The sequence below is a fragment of the Ambystoma mexicanum genome, chromosome 6q, assembly GCF_040938575.1.
Source record: "Ambystoma mexicanum isolate Mex_15411 chromosome 6q, UKY_AmexF1_1, whole genome shotgun sequence".
NCBI classification, from domain to species: domain Eukaryota; kingdom Metazoa; phylum Chordata; class Amphibia; order Caudata; family Ambystomatidae; genus Ambystoma; species Ambystoma mexicanum.
Genome location: NC_090937.1, coordinates 716,299,294 through 716,317,690, shown reverse-complemented (window position 1 = coordinate 716,317,690; position 18,397 = coordinate 716,299,294). Strand labels below are relative to the sequence as shown.

Here is an 18,397-nt window from a genome sequence, read left to right as displayed (position 1 = left end):
GATCAGTGACGAAATAAATAAAATATTACGAATTGGGAAAATGGGCCTAAAGTAAATTCACAGATCTGTTTCCACACCCTTTTATGTCTTTGCAATTTTATGGTTCATGGTATTATTGCGGTGCATTTTCCTGCAATAACTCAGCCAACACTGGCTGTTTCCACAACATGCGGTGTCACCAACTACTTCCGATGGCAAGGAGTATTACTTACAGAACTCACACCAGTAACCAAGCCGAAAGAAAACATTCATTATTCTGTAACACAAGCATGAGGTCATGTAGGCTATCTTAAGGACTTTTATTCACAAGGCCACATTTTTTAGGTCCAGGGCTATTCATAACAAAAATTATCACCAATATATATTTTTATTAATGCAAATGTTCATTTTCAGCAGAAAACAAAAACAAATAAATGTTCCTTTCCAAAAACGATTGCCTCTCAAAACGCCTCGACGTGGACCCTGAAGAACAACATTGAATGGCAACTTTCAAAGTCAAACATGGCCCTTTTAAAATCCAAACCTTTCAATTTATTTAATCAAAAAAATAAAAAAATAAACAATCCACGGTTACATTCTCCTCTTCTGTGTGCTGATATACAAAACTGAAAAAGAACAAAGGAGAATCATGAAAATCTTCATATTTGAAAACAGGTACGAGATGGTTTTTAAACATTTAGCGCCAGAATGATGCATTATGAGCAATGGCCACATAGAACATGTTTATTTTATTTACCTTGTTTTCGTGGCAGTTTTTTTTAATTAATTTTTTTTTTTTAGATTTGGTTTTATTTAATTTTGTTCATCCACAGGTCATGTAGCATTACATGCATTAGAAAAAAATATACAATCTCAAGGTTACATTACACAATCAGAAATTCGTATACATACACCTTTTCATATCACTCGTCCATTTGTTCGACCTTGAACTGTAACCATTAAACGCAACATCCCTTACCCCCAACCCCGTGGGTCAAGCAAACCATCATAAGGGTCATTTCAATATGTGTCAGCGGTTGGTCGTATTTGTGTTGTGGAGGGGGCTTCCCCTGGGTGGGTTTAAAGCATCTTCATACAGGACTTCATAAGTTGTTCTCTTTGCATTTCGACCCTTGATTTCAATCAGGTTGGTTTGCTGCTTCTCGTGTTATGTGCTTATTTATATACTCCATCCATAAAGTCTCGCATTGTGTGAATCTTCCGTGCAGGGATGTGGTTATCATTTCCATTGCGCATATATTGGAGGCCACATTGATCCATTCGGCTCTACTCGGAACTACTCTGGTGACAGGATGGAAATCCAGTGTGGCACGAGCAGCTAGTAACAATTGGGGGGCCAGGCCTCCAATCCTGTTCCATTCATCTTCATCCTTCTCAAGTCCAAATAGTACTAGGAGGGGGTCGGCGTCCCTATGGATACCATCTATATCTTTGATCCATCCTAGGACCTCGTCCCAAAACATTTTAATTTTAGAGCACCCCCACCACATATGCCAATAGTCGGCGCCCTCGCCACATTCCCGCCAGCATGTCGGATTGGATGTTTGGAACATTTTAGAAAGTCTAAAGGGGTCATACTGCCTTCTGTATAACAATTTAATTGTGTGTAGTTTATATTGGTTCGATATGGATGTCTGTGATGCCGCTTTACACATTCTTTCCCACAATTCAGGGCTTATCTGCTCTCCCAAATCTCTCTCGCATCTTTTTCTCAACGATTCCGTTGATGCGCCTCCCCTTTTTATCAATTCTGTGGCAGTGTTTAAGCGTAATTTTCCCCGTGGGGTTTTTACAACTGCCGTTTTCGCTGAATTTATGTTTAAAATAAATATGCTGCATCGAAAAACAAAAAGGAAAATTACAACACTTCAAAAGGCTGCAACTTAAACACGGGAAACCGTTCCTAATTCTGAAACATTTTATGAAAGGTAAATATAAACAATATTTTAGCAATAATTCTTTCAAAGTCAAGCCAAATCATGAACATGTGGGTTAACACCTGAATAAATCATTCAGCTTGTTTTTCTAGATTACACCGCAAAGTGATGGTTCCTTAGAACTAACATGTTGTCTGGAACATTTTAAAATGTTATTTTGTGGTTAACAGCACTTCATTGTGGCTAGGATTAAAATATATAAATCTCAGTACATAGTAGGCAACATTGCTGCAATTGCCCGATTTTCTACAAATTACTACTCTGTATACTTCTATTGAGTCTGCTTCTGTGTTCATGTCCACGCAAAAACCGCTCACCAGAATGTGTAAAGTCAGTGACTACCAAAATACAAAGGAAACCTTTTTGCAGCTTCCCTCCTTTAACTTCAGTGGAGGCCAGCAGATCTGCTTTTTTGGTTAAGCATGGTCACTTTGCCTCAGTCACCTGCTTATCTCACTTTGTTTGGGGAGCACAGGTCAGTCTCTATGGCTACAAGTGCAGAAAATGTGTCTCCCCTTTGTTTTTCCATCATTAGATTTACAGTGTAGGAAGGTTACTGGGACATGGTGTCCCTTGATTAAGTAACATCCGGTTACTTTTGTAATGTGCGCTGAACAGACGGGTGGCATTGAACCCATTAACCTTTCATCCAGTACACCCAGGGGAGCCGACTTATGAATTTCCCAGGGAGGGGGGGCGGGGTCAAATACAGGAAGTGACATCACTGCCAGTTATATGACTGCAAATTTTGTATGTAGTCGCCAAATTGGTGCAACGGCGCACGGTGGCGGGCGGGTGTTGGCGCGCGCAGCGCAGAACAGTGGAAACATTGGCTAGCATGCACTGCATATGCTAAAGTCAAGAAAGAAGGAGATTTAAGCCTTCGAGTTGCATTCCAGTAAGACATCACTGCATCTACTCCACCGCTCTATAATCGTTCAGCAACACAACTAGGATGGGAGAATGAAATGCTTGCTAAACAGAAGGTACAGCTGCAAGGTGGAGTACCACCACCACCAAAAAAAAGTTCCCAAATCAAGGGAAACGAGAAGTCAAGACGTTTCCAGATTAAAAACTACCAAGCAAGACGTGTGTGGGGCCATAGTTCAGTAAAACATCAACAATTCAAACTTACAATAGTGCTGCTGTAGATTGGCCAGCCGAAAGTGACATTTGCTCAGATGTTACCTCTGGGTAACCAGATAGAGTTAGGGATGTAGCTTAATCTTAAACCTTTCAGTGTACAGATCAGATGTGCTGCTGAAGTATGCCATCTTGGCTGATTTATAATGCAATCCTGGCTGAAGTATAATGCAATCAAGTGTGGTTTCAGACTTGGGGGGGTGGGGGGGAGGGAAAGAGTTAACTGCTTTTAACATTGTAGTTTACCAGAAATTCTGGTAAAGTAGTGTACAATGTTAAAAAGCAGTTACCCAGGCTCACCCTGGACCCAGGTGATGTTTGGGACGGATGGAAGCACTCGCGTCTAAATGTTGTAGCCATGGTTGTCTCCATGTTTTTAAAACTCCCACTTTCCGGGTTTTCAACATTCATTTGAAACACCCCTTATTCAAAAAATGAAGGAGTCAGTAAAAAAAAAAAGTATATCCCACTTATGCTTAATAACGTCTTAACTTCCAAGAGATATTCAGTCAAAATTCACCCACTGTAATGTTCCTAAATTCAGATTGCAGAGTAGTGTCTGACGGAACCTCAATCAGATCTTCCTAGGCATCAAATGGAAGATGCACCACCTCCTCTGCATCATCCAGTCATTAATGCCAGCATTTTCTTCAGGGAAGTATTCATCAAAGCTGGACCTTAATGTTGCTAGGTGGCTTGCCCAGCTCCAACTGTTCTTTTGCAAAGGTCTAGCTTCCTCTTGAAGGCAAATACTTTATTCATTCTTTCCTCTGTGTTCTACGTCCACAGGAATGCCCCCAAAAAGGTGGGATTGGGAGTTTTTGGGGTGGTGAGTTCTAGTGGTCTTCGTTTCCTTTATAAAATACAAAAATCACATAGTAGGTCAACCAGACAATGTATCATTGTGTACAGCTTAAAGGGGGCCACCTGACCCAAAGCAGCACACTAGGAGATGTATTTTGGAACAATCAACATTGTAAACATACCTCTAGTTTAGATTGTAAAGCGTGCTTGTGCTGCAATTACAAGCACCCAGTTAATAAAGTCCAGACTTAAAACACTTGATCAGCATTCAGTGAGTAAAATAACCTTGTAAAAATAAAATGCAGCTTTCATAAAATTACAGAGAATTTTGGGATCATCAGGCACTGGCAAGCGGGCTCTGCTGTTGCTGCGGGAGAAGTGAGACTTGCAAAATGTAAGGTTAATAGCTGCTGTTTATCACAAGATGGCAGGCCAGCACAGATCTTAACCAATGAATGCTCACTGAACAGCTATAAACCCTTCTTTGTCAGCAAGAGGCTGATGTAGAGGAACCAGTGTTAGAAAGCAATGAGGTAATTATACTGTACCATATCCCGTGGGAGGTGATGCCCCCCCCCCCCCCCAAGACTCATTGAAGGCCCCTCGTGTCAAAAGGTTGAAAAGTCCTGCCGTCACAGTCCTAACTTCTCCCCCGCTTAGAGTGGAAGTAGTCTGCGGCACACAGCTTGTAATGCAAATCGCACATTTTAAGTGTCAGGACAGAAAACGGAGAACTGAATACATTGCTGAGGTAAATGAGTTCTGACTGGCAACACTGGTAATACCGTATAGAGCCACATTATCGCACCGCCCTACTATGTGTTTGAGGGCAAAGGTGGAGGAAAATCCTTCAGCAAGAAGCTGGACGTATTTACTCCACTATACCGCCCAAAATAGAACAATTTGGGGTATTACCACCAGCAAAATTACTACCAGCAGTAATACCACTGAAATCCATCATGGAGTGCTATGGACTCCAATTAATGGGGACTAACACTGCCTACCACCACTTGTAATTCGGCAGTTATACCGCCAGACCAAGTGGCAGTAATGGTAGTACAGTTTGGTGGTATCTCGGCAGATTTACAGGCCACACAGAGACATCACCCCTCTCCATGTTGTCTTTTATTATAAAGTGGATTACCAGGTTTCAAACCTGTAAGATACCCCCGTCTCCTCAGGTGACTCAGACCCCACTATTACATCCTACATAAACTTGATGCCCCCAGGCTGTTCTTCTAGTCTACTTTTATTCTACCCATGTAGATCCAGGAACGTCATACTCCTGTTACTTTCATGGATTATTTTACTTTCTGTTCCTTAAAGCCAGGTGTCTTAAACATGTGGCTCTCCAGATGTTTTGGACTACGACTCCTATGATCCATCACCATTGACTATGCTGGCTGGGGCTGATGAGCATTGTAATCCAACACATCTGCAGAGCTAAAGTTGCAGAACCCTGTGTCCAACCAGAGGCCTGGAAATCCATACTGCCACAAGCACCTTATCATTTGACTCTGGCTCTGAAAGAGAGACTTTATGCCGGCCCTTTACCCACAAACATTGGTTGTTAATAATATACCTTGGGGCTGCACGCGTTAATATCACTAGTGCAAGAAACAGACGTTCAGGACGGGCGGTAAAAAGACTTCTGTGGGTCGTATGCGGCCTATGAGTTCACAGGGTTTGGTTGACCAGGGAATAGCACACGAGGCATGGAGTTGGGACAGGTTGGCAGGTTAGCTGCTGGCAACCTTTCAAGGTGGCAACCGTAAACCCATGAAGAGGGAGCGGAGATGTGCAGTGCTCCTTTGCCCCCCCTGATTTGTCAGAGCTACATTTTCAAAGCCTCTCTCTGAATGGAGCACGAGTGCATTCATCTCTCAGTTGACTCACACAGTTATTGTTCCATCTGCGTCTTCCATTTGTTATAAAACAGCACCCAAGGTTGGTGGCTCTCAATGGGTAGGGAGCCTGGGACGCTCCAAAGACAACGAACTGGCAGCTAGGGGGTTTTAGTAATGTGCTACTTTTGTAAACAAAATGAGCCCCCAAAAAATCTTTTTTTTGTGACTGCGCCAGTAAATCATCGAGAATCGATGACTGGGAGAGAGGCTGCAGGAGAGCGATTCCCCCTTATTTGTATGGTACAGTAGCACAGATAGGAGAAAGAGGTTGGTTGGCTCTTGACTTACATCTACCTGTTCAGTAGCACACCTGGGAGTGGGTAGTTGAACTGGCTTTGGGGTCCCCGTTTCTCTGTGATAGCATACTCTTGAGGGCATACTTTTTTAATGAACATTTAATTGCCACTGCATCTGTATACCAAGTGCTTAATTTGTAAAACAGTAGATGCCTGTGCCCAAATATGTTCTAGCACTTCTGTGACACTTTGGCAGTTTCACACCACTGCTGCCACCACCCATAGTGTGACAGGGGCCGGGCCTTTGTGGGGCCTCCGCCTCAGGCGCCATTAGGAGCCTATTCATGAAGACAAAAAAAAAGCACACACCACCTTTTGCCGTGATGACCATCAAGGCAAAAGAAGGTGTGCGCTTTTTTTTGTCTTCATAAATAGGCTCCTAATGGAGCCTGAGACCTCACAAAGGCCCGGCCCCTGTCGCACTAAGCATGTGTGGCAGGGGCCGTGGATCGGGCTGCTGCTTGTTAATGAAGCAACAGCCCGACCCTTTGGACATTTACCCTTTTATTTTTCCAAACTGTGGATGCGCGCCCTCGTGGGCATGAGGCTGCGGTCCACCAGAGGGGCGCGCCACACAATTTGAATACAGCTGCGCCTAAGCCCTCCCCTCCAGGACCATACACCAATGAGTCCGAGAGTGGAGGGGTTAATTGCACATTTTCGCTATTATACCTTGCTGGAGAGAAGTGATGCATTATCGATGGAAAGGGCCATCGATGCTGCATCACTTCTCTCCGGCCCGGGGAGGGGGAATAGGGGGGGCGGCTCAGCCCCAACTTGATTTTGCCAGGGGGGGCTCGGGCTCCGGAGCCCCCCATACTCGGCGCCCCCGAGTACACCGCCACCCACTTTATTTTTTAATGTGAGAATGGCTATCTAGATCCGATATGATATAGCAGTTGTAACGGGCCTATACACAAGTGTTTCAAGGTGCAACGAGGCAAGGCACAGAGGGAGGACAGAGACAACGATCTTACTAGGCCAAGTGACATTGAGATTGCGCAAGTGCAGGGGAGGGGGGAAAAATGCCAGGGGAAAGGGGAGGGGGCAGTGCTGTACATGGGATCAAACCAATAAGAAGTGTGGCCAGCAGGTGGCAGGTACAAGTGCAGACAGCAGGTGCCTAAATGTGCATGTAGAGGGACTGTAAGGTGCCAGATACAGACCCAAGTGCAAGGGTTCCCGGGAAACAATGCAGGTGTGCAATCTAGGTAGCATTTACTGAAAATAGCTGCTCGTCAGTAAAAGTCATGTTCTTTCCACCATCTACGTTTGCCATTTTACTTGCTCTTCCGGTCAGAAATTGCCATATAATGGTATGCACTTTGGAAGACACTTGCAAAGGACTCGCTGCTATTTTTTCAGACTTTCCTTGATTGGACAAACTCCACCTGTTTTGAGAATTGCATGCGGCAGCCCCCAGCCTCAATTTTGGATAAAAGGAAAAGACCTGGAGCCACTCAAGATAGTCTATCACCAGAGCTAAGCATCTGATGGTGAAGGACCACCAGAGAACTGTTGAAGCGACCAGTTATTGGCCAAACCAGCCACTGTGCCTCCAAATTCACCGAGAGGACCACGACAGGATGCCTTTCTCCTCTGGGCTGGTGGGACTAAACAGTCTGAAGCCCTGCTCCACATCTATCACTTTTCCAAGGCAGAGTAGGTCGGAGCTGCATCTGCCTGGAACTTGACTACCACCGCATGGGCACCTTCTCGCTTTGTCACTGGAAACTTTGCTAGCCTCGTCAGAGGTCTTCTGGGACATTCCCCATTTGTCGGTGCAGTCCCTCACCATGAGGAACAGACTGCTGCACCCAAGAGTTTGACATGCTGTTCCAAAGGGCCCACCGACCCGGTCATGGGTGATCGCAACATTTGCTGCTCCCGAGGGGTACTCCTGTGCTGCTGGAAGCGAAATTAAGAAGTCTTCACCATGTCCAGGGGCCACTGCAAAGGGCCGATTCAAGTCGACAGAAGCCTCAAACCCACAGTGCGAGGGATTTACCATGAATTAAACGAATTAGAAATGTTGAAAAAAACGAGTCATTTGAACGGAAACTACTTCAATTTTCACTGCCCCAAACATTTGATAACCTGCTTCCCCCCTCCCCCCAACCCCTTACTTATGCGCGGGCGGCACTCCGCCGTGTGTGCCGCCGTTCCCTGCAACACCGGTTCCCCTCACTTCCGTGCATGGGAACAGGCGCTGCAGGGCCCTCTTTTTTCCGAACTTTATTATACCCCTGATGCCTTTATAGTGAACAAGGGTGCGGGGGGACACCCCCGCAATCCCTGCTCACTATAAAGACAACAAATGGTACATGTATTCGAAATGTTCTGCTGTTTTTTTCGTACAGCCAAAATTCGAACAAATGTAGCATTTGTTTTTTTTTTCCTGATGAAATCTGCGGTTGACCAGTGTGAGAACCATCAGTAACTTCAACAGCGAGTCCTGTTGTACCCACCAAATCCCTGTCCCATAGCGTTGCAGGTGAGAGTTGAGGGGTTGAGAATGTATATTCCCATAAGCCAACATTTATTTCAAGCAAACAGCCTCTTTAAACTTCACAGCAATGTACAAAAATACATATTATGATAATTGTATAGCGCCTTTTACCAATCTAATATAAAATGTAGTACAGCCATCACAGAAATAGATTCAACCATTTAAACCACCAATGTTTATAAAATATATAAATACACAATCAATGTACTTATCCAATCCTCAAATTAAAATCAGAATCACCATTAGAAACCTTATATTATGGAATAATCAAAACCATTACTATACACATATAGACATGCAAATACAGAGCAAAACCTTATCCTTAAAACTATCCTATTCCAAAAACAGAAGCCTGTTCAATTAATGGAAATTAACTTAAATCAGTTACTTTCTTACCTGGTAACGTTCTTTCGATGGGATGGTCCGACAACGTATTTCATATCTATGACAGGTAATGTCCACAGCTGTGCTGCTTCGGAAAATCTTTGGCGTCTGCGTCGATGACGTCGATGCGCCGTCCCAGAGGACCTCCTCCGACGGCCGATGTCACCCGATGTGATAAGTAGGACGCACAACGCCCATAGCCTCAGTTATAGTTTTTTCCCCAGAACGTGTGCCACCAGTTTTCTGCCAGTCAGACACACAAGGCCTTGCGGAACGCAAGCTGCAATCGCAAAAGAAATTCTGCAGCGGGGAAGGCAGGGAGGGAGCGATATGGAATACGTCGTCGGACCATCCCATAGAAAGAACGTTACCAGGTAAGAAAGTAACTTCGAGGGGATTGGGTCCTCTGACGTATTCCATATCTATGACAGACTCCCAAAGCAGTAATACAAATTTAGCATGCCCAATCAAATTGCGGAATAGAGAACTGCCTTGCCAAAGGCCAGATCTTGCCCTCTGATGGAATCAAGGGAATAGTGACGTACAAAAGTATGTACTGAAGCCCAGGTGGCTGCATCACAGATGTGACGAATAGGAACTCCCCTCTGCAGGGCAGTAGACGCAGCCACTCCCCTGGTAGAATGGGCCCGCAAGCCAGCCGGAGGGTCCTTACCCGCCAAGCGGTAACACTCGGAGATAGCTAAAATAATCCAACGAGACAAAGTGTTTCGTCACAGCTTGTCCCAAACGCTTTCCAGCGTATCCAATAAAAAGTTGATAGTCCACTCTGACCCGGGACATGCGCGAAATATAAAAGCTCAGCGCTCTCCTAGGATCAAACCTATGGAGCCTTTCCTCTTCCTTACCAGGATGTGGAGGAGGATAGAACGCCGGAAGAACAGCCTTCTGGCTCAAATGAAAGTCCGAAACCACCTTTGGAAGAAAAGAAGGACAAACTCCAAGGACAACCCTGTCCTTCTGAAACACAGTGAAGGGGGGCATAAGTGAAACTGCCTGTAACTCACTCACTCTGCGAGCGGAAGTAACCGCAACCAAAAACACAGTTTTCAGAGTCAACAGCCTCAAAGGGCAAGAATGCAAAGGCTCAAACGGAGCACCCATAAGAAACTTAAGAACAAGGTTCAGATCCCAACCGGGCACCAGAAAAGGTGACGGAGGGAACACATTAGTGAGCCCTTTCAGAAACTGCGAAATTAAAGGAATTTTAAAATAGGAACACTCTTCAGACGAGCACTTAAATATGGGCAGCGCCGCCAGATAACCTTTAATGGTCCCCACTTGCAAGCTCCTGTGGGCCAAAGAAAGCAAAAAAGACAGAACCATGGGAATGTCACATTCAAAAGGATCCACATTCTGAACTCTGCACCAGTCGCAGAACTTTCTCCAACGGCAACGGTACAGAGACTTAGTTGCCGGCCGCCTGGCCGATAACAACACCTCCATCACGTCTTCAGGGAGGTCCCAATCCTTATACCTCAACCTTTCAGAAGCCAAGCGTGAAGATTGAGGGATCTGACCTCTGGATGGAGAACCTGACCCCCCCCTCCCGTGAGAGCAGATAGTCTCGGTAGGGAAGACGACGTGGAGGGCAGATGGACAAGTCTAGAAGGTCCGGGTACCACGTCCTCCGGGCCCACGCCGGAGCAATGAGGATCATTCGGGAACCGAACCTCCGTAACCTCCGCAGCACTTGCGGGATGACGGGGACTGGAGGAAACGCCGGACAGCAGTGGGAATGACCACTCCACCGCGTCTCCTAAGGCTCCTTTTGGAGGAAATTCCCGCGAGCAAAACCTTTCGCACTTCTGGTTGACACTGGAGGCGAAGAGATCCACTTGAGGGGTCCCCCAAAGGGCGAAGATCTCCAGGAGAATCTCCTGAGCCAGCTCCCACTCGTGAGAGATCGTGCTCTGCCTGCTCAGAGTGTCCGCCGTCTCGTTGTCGCCTCCGGCCAGATGAACCGCCGAGATCGAAACTTTGTGCTGGATGGCCCAGAACTCTAGCTGCATCGCCTCCCTGCACAGCGGAAGTGACACTGCCCCCCCCCTTTTTGTTGAGGTAGTGCATGGCCACCGTGTTGTCCATTAGAATCAGGACACTCTTTCCGCGCACAGACGGCAGAAAAGCTTTCAGGGCTAGCCTGACGGCCCTCAGCTCCAACAGATTGATATGGAGTCTGGACTCCGACGGAGACCAACGACCGTTGACTGTCAACTCGTTGGCATGAGCTCCCCATCCCGTGAGGGATGCGTCCGTCACGATCGTCACCTCCGGCCAGGGCAGCCAAAATGGGGCCCCCTTCATCAGATTGCCCTCGACGGCCCACCACAGAAGGTCCCGGGCTACCGAGGGCGGCACCTGAACAGGGTCCGACAGCCTGCCGGAGGACTGAGACCACTGGAGCTTGAGTGCCCACTGCAAAGATCTCATCCGCAGACGAGCCTCTGGCACCAGAAGAATGCAGGATGCCGTGAGGCCGAGCAGTCTCAAGAATTCAGACGCTGGGAGAGTCTGGGCAAGCTGAAACTTGTGCACCATCTGCCGAATGTGAAGAGCCCTCACCTGAGGAGGAAAACACTGCCCCAGGGACGTGTCGAGCACTGCTCCGATGTACTGGAGCCGCTGCGTTGGTGTCAAATGGGACTTCTTTAAATTGAGGGAAAAGCCCAGCCTGTGAAGGGAGTGGCAGATGTCGGACAGATGATCCAGGACTTGCTCAGGAGAGCTCCCCCTGATCAACCAATCGTCCAGGTAGGGGTAGACGTGAATCCCCCCCTTTCCTGAGATGCGCTGCCACCACCACCATGAGCTTGGTGAAAACCCTTGGGGCGGAGGTCAATCCGAACGGCAGGACCCGAAACTGAAAGTGCGAATCGCCAACCGCGAACCTCAGGTACTTCTTGTGCTTGGGATGGATCGGCACATGGAAGTAAGCATCCTTGAGGTCGAGAGACACCAACCAGTCCTGAAGTTGAAGGGCCTGGAGGACTTGAGAAATCCCCAGTCTTTCTTCGAAATCAAAAAATTAGGGGAATACCATCCCTTGTTCCTCTCCGCTACAGGCACCAGTTCTATGGCGCCTTTCTCCAGCAGGGCTTGAATTTCCTGCGCAAGGAGCGGATCCGGACACTTCAAAGAGAGGTTCCCTGGTGGATTGTCGTGAAGCCTCTGCCGAAATGGAAGACAGTAGCCGTGGGTTATGATCTCCAGAACTCACACATCCGAAGTAATGGCTTGCCATACTACAAGATGCTGCGCCAGACTTCCCCCAACCGGCGAACCATGGGACCTGGCCTCATGACCGAGTGGTAGCAGCTGCGGCGTTGCCTGAGGGCAAAGAGGCAACTGCCCGAGCGGCCTTGGCACTTCGAGTAACTTTGTTTCCACCTCTGGCACTCTTACGATGGCCTCTTTGACTGCTAGCTCCCCTCGCTTTACTGAAGGACGAGTAATAGCGAAAGGAACCTCCCCTCCATTGCTGTCCCCTAGGACGAAAAGGCGGAGGTTGGCGAACTGCAGCGCCCAACGACTTCGCTGCAGCTTTGGAGGTCTGCAACCTCTCAAGGCTCTCGTCAGCCTTGCTGCCAAAAAGGTGTTCACCGTCAAAAGGCATGTTGAGGAGCCGGGACTGCACATCAGGAGCGAACCCAGACTTCCACAACCACGCAAACCTGCGCATTACGGTGCTCGCCGCCATGGACCGGCTGACTCAATCTGCCAAGTCCAAACCAGACTGAACGGCCTCACACATCGCATCCTTGCCATGCTGAACCATAGCAAGGAAACCATCCCGTTCGTCCCCGTCAGGAATATGATCAGCCGCTAATGCAACACAGTTCCACAGTGTGTGTGTGAAACGAGACAAGGCACATATGGAGTTGGCCGCCTGAAGCGCCATACCCCCCGAAGAAAACACTTTCTTCGCCCAGCCATCAAAACGTTTGTCGTCCCTATCCGGAGGGATGGTAGGATACGACGCCTGCTTTGCCGAGGCCGTAGCCGCCTACACCACCAAACTCTCCGGGGTGGGGTGCCTAGACAATTAGCAGGGGTTGCTACTGGCTGGACGGTATTTTCGCGACAAAGACTTGCCTACTGCCAGGAGACTCTCCGGAGCAGTCCAAGCCGCTGCCACCCTTCTCTGCAGAGCCATATGAAAAGGCAAAACCGGGTCAGTTGGTGGACCGAGATCAAGGATGTCCGTGAGATCATCCTGAACGAACTCCCCTGGGGGAGCTCACCAACCCAAGTACTCGGTAACCCGAGACATAAGGCGCCGATATGAAGAATCGAGAAAGGACCCTATGACCTGTGAACCTCAATGTGCAGTTTAAAGGCCCCTCTATGCATTAACGTGCAAGAGTCTTCATCAGGACTCCGGATAACAAAGTTCTTTGCCTCATCCCCGTTTAACCTGCAGGGATAGTTCCTGTCATACATGGAGTGTTTCTCAGGATCTCTCGCGTAAGCGGAATGCCCCTCTCACGAAGGAGGGTGTTAGGGAAGATTTGGTGCAGTACCCTTTGGGTGCACCACAACAACCTTGACCCCCTGGCAATAGGAACCCAACCTTTGGTGCATGTCTGTACTACACAGGTTGTTAGTGTGGCTGAGCTGCCAGGCTGATCTCAAGAGGGGTCAATGTGAGAAGTAGGTTGGTTACACAGCAATTCACAGTGACAAGTATCCAAATTAACTCTTACACTCAAGGTTTCTTGATTAAACAATTAATTTATTTAACAGTCAGTATGAATAAGCCTTCTTCAGAAGGGGCAATGTAATAGTAACACACAAATAGGCTCCAAAATACACACTCTTAGTTTCTCTAAATCAGCAAGTACCCATTTGGGATGCACACAGACACTTCCAACACCCTCAGGTGACAAATAGTTATGTGGACATTAATATATCACTGGTACATTTAGATCAATACTGAGATGGGTGTCAGAGTAAAGAGGTTTTAGAAACGGACACGAGATCACACAAATATTCTTAAGCAGGTAAGTTTAAACCCCCGAATGCAAAGTGAGTTAACCCTTATCTTGAAGGAAGGTACCAACACACAATCGGAGGAGAGAAGAGCCATCCAGGGAGCCAGGCCAGCCAATGTCAATTGTGCAAAAGTCCAGGTGAGCTGAAGCACTTCTTGCAGGTAAAAGTCTTGCACAATGTTTTTGAAGTCTTTGTAGAAAAAGTAGAATCAATGTAGGGCCACAAGCTAGGAGGCTTGTGAGGGGTACAAGATGCAAGCAACTCTACAGGAGCAACCAAGACAAGTCTCAAAAGTAAGGCTACAAGACAAGAGGTACGTTCTCTTATGCTGTAAAGTACATTTGGTTAGAAGAAATGGTTCAAGCTGGCTTCTGTTCCTGTGCGGCTCTGCAGATCCTTTTGTTACGGTGCCTCAGTCGCGGGGACAAGAGGGAGGACTTCTGGGGACTCGTGCAACACAGCAGGACAATCAGCAACAGCAAAGGGCAAACTTCAAATCAGTGGCACTTCGGCGGTTCAGCTACTAGCGTCCGACAGCAAATGGCAACGCTGCGGTTCTTGGATACGACTTTAGACTTTCCTTGCTTCTGGGGTCCAGCACTGTTGAGGTGGCTCAGGCTTGGTCAGTCCTGCTTCACTGAAGTCTGGTGGATCTTCCTGGCGCTCGGGTCTGACTTAAAAGCGATCCATTCGATTTGGTGTTTCTCTCCATGGCACTTCATTTCCAGCAGCAGCAGTGTAAGTAGAGCCAGCTTCGGGAGGATGTCCAAACTAGTTCACTTTGGAGTGGATTGGTCCCACCAACTCAAGGGGAGAAGTCGTCCTTGCAGGGATTTTCTTGTCTGGGTGAATTCGGAGCTTCAGCACAGCAGCAGGGATTCACCGGGCAAACCAACGGTCCTGGAGTTGCAGCAGGCTTCTCTTCCAAGTACTTCTACGGATTCCTTCGTCCAGTGGTCGAGACTGCCTTCCAAGCCAAAAAGCCTCGCCTTTTATGCAGGTTTCTCCCATTCATTCCAGCCTAGCTGTCAATCACACAGCAGGGTAGCTGTCCTTGCCAGACAGCCAGCCGGTCAATCACCTTTGGGTGCATTCCGGTAGCAAAGGGGATTAAGCACACGGAGTTTCGGGCACCTCCCTCACTTCCTGCTCCTGCCAGACATACTGGAGCCAGAGGCGGGCTTCACTTGTGAAGCCCGCCAAAGACAAAACAAAGGGACCAAATCTGGTTTGGTGCGCAGAGTAAATCTCAAAGACCTTTCGAACAAGAAATGATGAAAAAAGAAGACCGGGGCATTTTGACAAAATGGCCACCCACGGGTGCTTTCCTGCAGCTGCGAACACAGCCCACGGTAACAACACACAATGGTAGTAAAAAGTAAACCACTGCCACCAGCCATTAATCGTAGAAAGGGTAACATAAAAATATTACATGAGAAACTAGACACAGGGGATACTAAGTAACCCCTCCAGCACCCTATTGTAAGATAGTGTGTGATGGGTCTCGAAAGTTACAATTATAAGTAAAGTCAATTTCACTTTACTGCTCTTGGAAACAGTGATTTATCCAAGAGGAGGTATTTAAACCTTGGGGAAATCTATAAGACTTCCCTGTGCCACTGCACTATGTCACAATGTAAAAAGATTATTCCTATGGAGTTTGTCAGACTCCGTAACCAAAAGAAACAGTGTTTAAATCAGAAAGAAATAAATGAGAGTGGGAAAAAGGTGTCTCTCTCTCTCTCTCCAGGTTAAAAATTAAAAGGTCCCAGAGTCCAGCAAAAGTGCTGGGGGTCTCTAAGGTAGAGAGGAATTAGCACATTTCTGATAATTCTCCCCAACACTGGGACATGGTGGTCTTCACAGTGGATGTACACCCAGTGTCTTAGCTGTGAAAGGGGTCTCCATCCCAGAGGTTCTTTCACAGACGAGAGGCTAGTTCGGTCCCTTCTGGGCCTCAATCCTTCCCCCAGTACTACTGGAAGAAAGCAAACCTCTGCATTTCTGGTGTGACCAGTTCCCGTCTTCCTTCCTCTCCCCACTGCAGGTCACTAACCACATTCCTGCACCCAGACAAGTGTATGCATCAAAATATTTTGTGCATTCCTTTTACGCACCAGTTGAGAGCACAGTGCACAAAGGGCAAGTGACTTGCCAGAAAACAGCACATCTTCCTATGCACGGATGAAATTGAAATTGCAGGCCATGAAGGAGCTTCTGTCTGAAATGGAGCACACACCGGGATGAGGAATGGGTTCTTTCTATTTAACCTCTGTGTTTTGTGGCTGTAAATGCTCATGGAGGGGAGCATACTGCATGCATACATTTTTTCCTTGCATTTTAGGATCCCAGTAGTAACAACATGGGAAAACTTAATTGCAACTGGGCAGTATCCTTGTAACAAACAAATGTTGCTATTTCAGTGAATGCATGCTTGCATTGAACAAAAGTGTTTTCCAAGTTAATGTGTTGTGTGCATGTATCATCAAGATGCATCTGTGTGGTGTGTTCATTAATGTGTGGGAGAAGGTGTTTCACAAATGTAATCAACTTGTGTGAAGCCAGATTCACAACTGTTTTGGTTATTTGTCCTATTCATTTTTAAGTTTAGTAATGTTCTAGTTGCACGTCCTATACTTTACACTTTTGCTGGGGAAAGTTTTCCTTTACTCTTACAGTTTAATTTACAATTAAAACACTGTGTAAAATACTCCTACCTCAAAATCTTATCTGGGGCAAGGATGAGCATGCAATATCTAGTTTGACTCAAAGTTCAGGTATAATGGACGTTTAATATGGTAAATGTACCATAAATGGTCAGAGGCAGCAAGGCCGTTGCTCAAGGATGAGTGATTTTCATTACACTAATCACAGGGGTCACAGCCTCTTTCAAATCTTCAAGACAAGACATAAAACATTCCAAGCCTGACTCTCCAGGCAGGGCAAGTGCTCTTGCAAAACAATCAAATAGCTGCATTTGCAAATTAAATAGAAACTCATCAAAACGTGTTCCTGTAGTGGCCACCCAGATAGATAAATTAAATGGGTATGTAGCACTTCATGCCGTATTCCACGAACTTGTAAGCACCATTATTATTAGCTCAGTCAATAGTTTACTTACCTCTGAAGTGCTTAAGGGTAACTCAGCCCAGCCAACATTTGACCATGAGATTAGATACACAGCCCCATTACGAACTGGTTGTCATTCAGCAGTAAATCCACCAAATTACAGCCAAACTTGCTTACCGTTACCGCCACTTGGTCCCATCGGTTTATCACAGGATTACAAGTGGGGGAAGGGCGGTGTTAATCATCATTTCTGAGTCCATTGGGATTTTGGCGGGATTACCGCTGGTGGGGATTATGCCGAAATGTGGCATTAAAGTGCTTGATTTATCTCCAGCATGATATTGGAGGAAATTCCTCCACTTAAAAGGTCAAACCTATAGTTTGGTGGTGCACTACAAATGGTGGTAATTCTGTAACCTCCCAAAAAAATGGCAGCAATGAAATTACCACAGATTTTGTCCTGCACCCTCTTACTTGTTATGAGATCCATAGATTGTGGCACTGAGCACTGGCTTTGCTGCACTATCGTATAATGCTAGCATACCATTTAGTAGTCCTAGTTCCAGTTAATGAGGGCATTCATTAATCATCAAAAGACAATTCTATCAGACTTTAAAACAGATTAGTTATGTTTGCTTTACTGTGCAATTGGCCAGGTGTGTTTATGTCTTAAAAATGTTGATCTATAGAGAAGAAATCAAATGCAGACACATTTGTAGAGGAAAAATGAAAGGCGTATTGAGTGTCTTCACCTTCAATATTATCATCCCCTTCTGCAACATACTTTATAATGTGAACCAACTGTAGAGTGGCTTGGATTGGTACACAAATTATTTGGTTCTACAGTTGAATTCCTTCGAATTCCGTTTTACAAAAAGGTCTACCATTCTGATTCCGGAATCAGAGTTAGCCTTCGTATTTTTACTGGTCACCATCAATGCAAGATTAGTTATATCCATCACGTGCTTCCACTGCAGAAGCAATGAACCGTTCCTGGTTTGTGTGGGTGGTGTCCCCTCCTGCTGATCTGCTATTCCTATTCTATGCGAGGGGCGCTTGGATTGCTTAGCCCCTGCTGGGCAAATTCTTTGTGATGGGAATTTGGACTGTTGAGGCATATTCTGTTCCCATTCGGAGAGAGCCTCGCTTGCATTTCTGAGGCCCTTCATTTACCTGTTCAATGTGAGGGTTCTTGCACTGCTCCATCCCATGCTGTCCCTCTATGTGAGAAGAACCTTTACTGCTGTGACCGAGAAGTTATCTACGGTTAGTCCCACGACATTCCTAATACACATAAGGAAAGAAAGATCTTCTGGAGGTCCATGTCATAACTTT

General features: G+C 46.5%; 1 protein-coding gene across 1 annotated transcript in view; it reads right to left on the bottom strand.

Moving 5' to 3' along the window:
• Positions 1–285: 285 nt before the first annotated feature.
• Positions 286–18,397, bottom strand: part of LSM6 (LSM6 homolog, U6 small nuclear RNA and mRNA degradation associated) — a 126,824-nt gene continuing 108,712 nt past the window's right edge. Inside the window, exon 4 of the mRNA XM_069631235.1 lies at positions 286–605. Coding sequence (XP_069487336.1) covers positions 571–605 — 35 coding nt within the window. The 3' untranslated portion in view covers positions 286–570. The remainder of the gene's footprint in view (positions 606–18,397) is intronic.